At 42.4% G+C, this 5,390-nt stretch overlaps 1 protein-coding gene across 1 annotated transcript; it reads right to left on the bottom strand.

Annotated features, from left to right (window-relative positions):
* Window positions 1-32: 32 nt before the first annotated feature.
* Window positions 33-4,351, bottom strand: LOC107712034 (uncharacterized; the record flags this gene model as incomplete). Its single annotated transcript, XM_016517165.1, has 7 exons — window positions 4,256-4,351; window positions 3,163-3,653; window positions 2,720-3,047; window positions 1,801-2,602; window positions 1,493-1,702; window positions 587-1,010; window positions 33-281 (listed from the first exon to the last, which is right to left on the bottom strand). Coding segments are annotated over exons 1-7 (2,600 nt in total), but the record flags the coding sequence as incomplete, so codon positions are not given.
* Window positions 4,352-5,390: the final 1,039 nt, after the last annotated feature.

The raw sequence follows: 5,390 nt of genomic DNA, 5'->3' as shown, positions 1-5,390 counted from the left end.
AGATGGTCTCCACCAGACAGCAACAGTCAGGCCACTGAGCAGGTGGACTGCTTGCACCCAGCACACTTCTGATGGTGCTCTCTACTCCAGGGGTGTGAGTGGGCCTCTTTGGTACTCTGAAGCGTCCACTCAGCAGTCTCTTCTGGTGTCGAGCTGCATACACCAACCGTTGCTTGTCCCGGTCATCCAGGTTCTGCCAAAGTGCAATTATGGCGTTAGCTTCCTGATTGGCCAGGCTGAGGGCTGTGTGACCCCGGAGCTCCACCAGATATTCTGCCAGCCTGTCCACATGTTGATATCCCGGGACATTTTGGTAGTCAACACAGAAATATAAAACAACAAGCACAAAATATAATTTTTTTCCCATCACATTTGTTTGACACATAGTTCCATTGATTCTGTTATATTCACACAATCTGTATAGTACAAAGCACTAACGGAATAAAACTGATTTGACTCGATGCATCTTTGTTGCCTACTAATGACTTGTTTAAAATCTGAGCAAAGTCTGGATTTAAAGTAGTAGTAAGAAGTAAATGTTGATCCATCCTTGTTTGAATTATTCTAGTTTATTTGAAAGAAATACAGAGGAGTGGCACTTACCGTCTCTTCATCATCATCCTGACCAGCATCCTCTGGTTCTGAGGGGAGTGGTGAAACAGATGTTTCAGAGGGAACCGGTGAGACAGCAGTCCCTGAGGGTCCAGGTGATGAAGGAGACTGTGTGGGGTCAGGGACCAGTGAAGGGGATGTAGAACCCAGTACAGCCGTGTCACTGCTGGTGACCAGGGTGGAAGAACCCAGTGTCAGTGTGGAGGAGGGTGGTGACAGAACAACCTCTGGATCTGCAATGGTGTGATCCTCGCTGATGTCACAGAAGCCCTCATCTTCCTCTCGCTCCTCCACATTAAGGTCCTCGATGAGTTCTGCCGTCTCTTCAGAGTCTGGGTTCATGTCCTGCAATGCCTGTCCAGTCTGCTGGAACAGATACTGCACTCCAATGAGCTCACCTGGAATAAAAACAAACAGGAATTAAATACAATTGTTGTGTATCATATTTGATACATAAGGCATTTGTTGTAGCTCATATAGTGTAAGTGTGAGAACATGGAGCTCATAGTCGAAGAGAAAAAAAAAATTCAGAGGCCATAAACCTATACTCAGTACAGTAAATGGTCACCAAATATTACTAATAATATCCAAGTTATTCTTTCTAAAAATAACAATTACTTTCTAATAGTAAAGATTTCACAGCAAAATGACATGTGAAGTATGAGGTAGACGTTTGTACAATTATACTGAAAGGCCTTTTACTTGATAGAAAATATCAATCAGATGACAAGAGGGCATGTTTCAAGAAAAAAATTTGATCATGTTGATAATTTAGAGGTCTAAAACACAGATACAGTAGACTTCATAGGCTTAAATATAAAATATCGCCTGAGATTACACAGAAATTGCAAGTTAATTAACAATAATAAAATTTTCTTACCGGTGTAACGTGCAGGAGGACAAAACGTGGGGACCACTTTCCTGCCAAACAGCTTTTCATAATTGCGGTTTACACAGTGAACAAGTTCTCCTGTGTAGCTGCGCAAAGCTGATGGCTCCGATGACAGCGAAGCAGCCTCCCGATCCTGGTTCCACCGGTGTAGACCCTCCAGCAAATAAATCTGAAAGTTCAGACTGTTTGCACTGGTCCCTGTAAACCGACACAACAGTTTTTAGGGAGTGTTAAACACACAAAGACACTTAATGTTCTTTCTTTACATACGCACAGTGTGTGTGACAAAGACGTACCTGGGATGAAACGGTTAAGGTGTAAATGAAAGGATTCAAGAGAAGTGGAGCCTCTGGCACATCTGTATGTCTTCAGAAGCACACCTCCCTTGGTTAAGCTCCCGGTCTCAGTATAGAGCGCAACACCAGGGGGGTCTTGGATACACTTGACGTGCTTCTTCTGGACACTCCAGATGTGCTCCATCCTTTCTCGGTCCAGGAGAGGAACACCCAGGGAGTCATTGCCCTTGCTGCTCAGGAGCTCGGTAAGCAGTCGTTCAAGGTGAAGGATGGTAGTCTCCTCTCCACGGGTCCTCCTCCGGCAATGTAGAGCCAGCTCCTCCCTGGTCAGATGCTTGTTGGCATCGTCATCTGTCAGCGCAGGCCAACCCTGGGACATCAACAGCTCTCTCTTTGCTTTTCGAAGCATAGAGACATCAGCCGCATCACATTCAAAGATGCATGCTGATAGCCGTGACATGAAGATGGGGTACAGCTGATGGGCATCAGTTGTACACCCCAAGGCAATCCTGCGCATAAAATGCCAGATGTCCAAGCGTATCACGAGATCTGGCCAGCCTCTGAATCTGGTTTTCAGCTTGGTCTCGCCCACCTCGGTGCAGCACCCACAGTCCACGTACAACACAGCAGGTGGATCCACACCAGCCTGCTGGTATCTTTTCACCAGACCGTCTACCATCATGTCCAGTCCTGCTCCTTCCTGGGCTGTCAGCACACTTATGAGCACCTGACCAAACTCATTGCCAACAGAGGTAAGCCAGAGTCCCGTTCCCCTCGCTGTCCCAGCCAGCTTCTTGGTGATCTGTAATAAGACATGATATGAAGCATGCTGTAAATATAATCAAACATCACACCATGTAAAATACAGTGCCATGCTGGTATATAAACAACAGCATTAATAAACAAATCCACAACTAACCTTTTTAGTAGAATCCATCTTCAAGACAGAGCCATAGGTGGATGTTATCCTTGCATGGATTTCATCCAGCCTTGTCAGGATGTCTTGGCTGTAAACGGTGAGCAGCCACTTGCAGCTTGGCACCACTGTAGGCTCTGGGGGCTCCTGGAATTTTACTGGCATCACCCCGGGTTGATTGAGGAAGTCAACGCATTGGGTGGTGTACCGGGCCAGACGATGGAGCCACTGCTCGCTGTGGTTTTCACGCAGCTGCTTGATCACCCGCGTGGGGCTGTTGCCTAAGCCACGCTCACGCAGGAGCCGGATGACCCGCATATCACAGGCGTACCTTAGGAAATGCAAAATCCACACATTCATATATTTTAGATATTTGATTTGTAAAGTATTTGCTTATATATGTGATGATGGGCTAACAACTGGATGAGGAATGAAAGTGTACTTACTTCCGCGTGAGGATGACCTGAAACTCAGAGCGATGGCCCAGATCTAGCTGCTGCAGGACAGTCTGACTCCAGGACACATGCGAGGCTCTACACTTGGTACAGATGAGGGTTTCTGTGACCATGTTGTACGTTCTGTCAATGTCTAGAACCTGCCGTGACCTTTTGTGCAGACCACCTCCTGTCAGCTGATGTTGTCCACAGGCAGGATTGGGACAGAGAACCTTAACCCTCCACAGCTTGTACGGCATCCACAGCAGAAAAGAATGACAAAAGAATCTGTCTGGAGCTGGAGCCTGATTGTAAATAAGTGCTGGCTGTGGTGGGTAATACCAGAGCTGGAGGTTATCACGAAGCCCTGGCTTTCCCTTGGATCCCATTTTGAAAAGCCTTTTGCCAATCCACTTGTGATCCTCTGGTGGCAAGGTCTCCGACCACAAACGAGGAAGCGGAACTACAGATGGACCTTGCAATAATGCCCCAGAATGAGCTGTATGTGAAGGAAAAAAGACAAAACATTTAGTCAAGTAAGGTCATTTTATTTTTTAAGCACTTTTTAAGCAGTTTATTTTTATCCATGATTACCTTCACATGAAATTATCATTGCAATAATAGTTTTCACTTAAATACCTTTAGTATTACAGTGATCATGACAATGAAACTGATAACTTTACATTACACACTGCTGTCATCCAAAAAAAAGTAACAAAATAATTATTCTGAAATCCTGTTTAATATATGAAATAAAACATTTCTGAGATTTTACAAACAATATCTCTTTATTTTGACACATGAATGTTAACATATATACATTGTTTATCATTGATAAATCAGTATCAAGTAAACTCAATTGACATTATGACAATAGTTTGATTGTTGTTTTTTCTCAGCTTGAATGTGTTTTAAGAAACTACTGGTTATAAAAGTTATATTCAAAATTTCAGGGCATGTGAGCCTTTTAACATCTCTGTTAAGTGAAAAGAACAAATTAGATAAATTACTTTCCAAAGTGTTAAGAATGGTGTCAGCTGTCTGGCGACTTTTTGGCGACTGATTTAATTACATTTTTAGACCAACAGAATAGGAAATTACTTACGGAGACAATACTGCATGGCTGAGCGGGACTGGACACATCTGCAGTGGCTCTGGGGACAGGGGCTGGAACTTGAGCATCTGGTGTCTGTACAATCATGAAGTAAAAAATAATAGATTTTGTAAATATAACATTACAATAACTTTAACTCATCCTAGATTATATCATACGCTACAGTTTAAAAGTTTGAGGTCTAAATGTTTATAAAAGAAACCTATTCTGTTCACCAGAGTTGCATTTGATCAAAAATACAGTAAAAACAGTAAAAAGATATGGTTACATTATGAAACATTACTACAATTTAAAGTTGTGAAATGTAATTTATTTCTATGGGGGCAAGAACACATTTTCAGCATCATTACTCCAGTCTTCAGTGTTACATGATCCTTCAGAAACCATTCTATTGGACATAAACATTAATTACTATTAGTTGAAAATGTGAAAATGGCTGGTACTTAATAAAACTGCATTAGTGGTTGTCACGCTTACTGTGTTGAGGAAAACACACGAAGATGAAGAGTAAATAGTCTTTAATTAATCCACACAGAGGAAGGCAGTAACACACGGACCAAGACAAACTGAACAAACTAAAGCTTAAGTAGACAGACCAATGAGGGACGAATGAGTAAATTAACTAGACACAAGTGGTGTGATTTCGGACCGCTGCGAGTTCTGAAAGGGGAGGGGTGCGTCGCTGAAAACGGAACTGCTTGAAAAAACAAAAAGTTATTTTTTAGATTTTTTAGATGTTTATCCGAGAGACAGGTCTTTTCGATGAAAAAATATTGTCTTCTGTCATGAGGGCATTGAGGGCATTCCTAAACTATTTTATATATATATGTTTATTATTCTAAATAATTGAACTGAGCAGTAAAGGGTCAGACTTAAAATATTTTTTAGGGCCGCTTTCTTCTCTTCTTTATACTTAATTTTAGGCGGTTTCTATAGTGTGATCTTAATGACAAATGTCGAGAGCGCATAATGTTACGCGATCCGTGTGCGCGAGGACGAATCTCTCCACTCCCAAGCGGATTTCCTTCACTCACACAAAACTGGACGTGTGCTTTTAAATATTGTTTTTATGAATTGGCTTTGCTCTCGCTCAGGTATTATGTGTACACGCTCAAACGTTGTCTTC

The sequence above is a fragment of the Sinocyclocheilus rhinocerous genome, unplaced genomic scaffold, assembly GCF_001515625.1.
Source record: "Sinocyclocheilus rhinocerous isolate Xijiao unplaced genomic scaffold, SAMN03320098_v1.1 scaffold9725, whole genome shotgun sequence".
Lineage (NCBI taxonomy): Eukaryota > Metazoa > Chordata > Actinopteri > Cypriniformes > Cyprinidae > Sinocyclocheilus > Sinocyclocheilus rhinocerous.
Note: the sequence above shows the minus strand (reverse complement) of the source record. Positions and strands in the feature narration are given on the sequence as shown.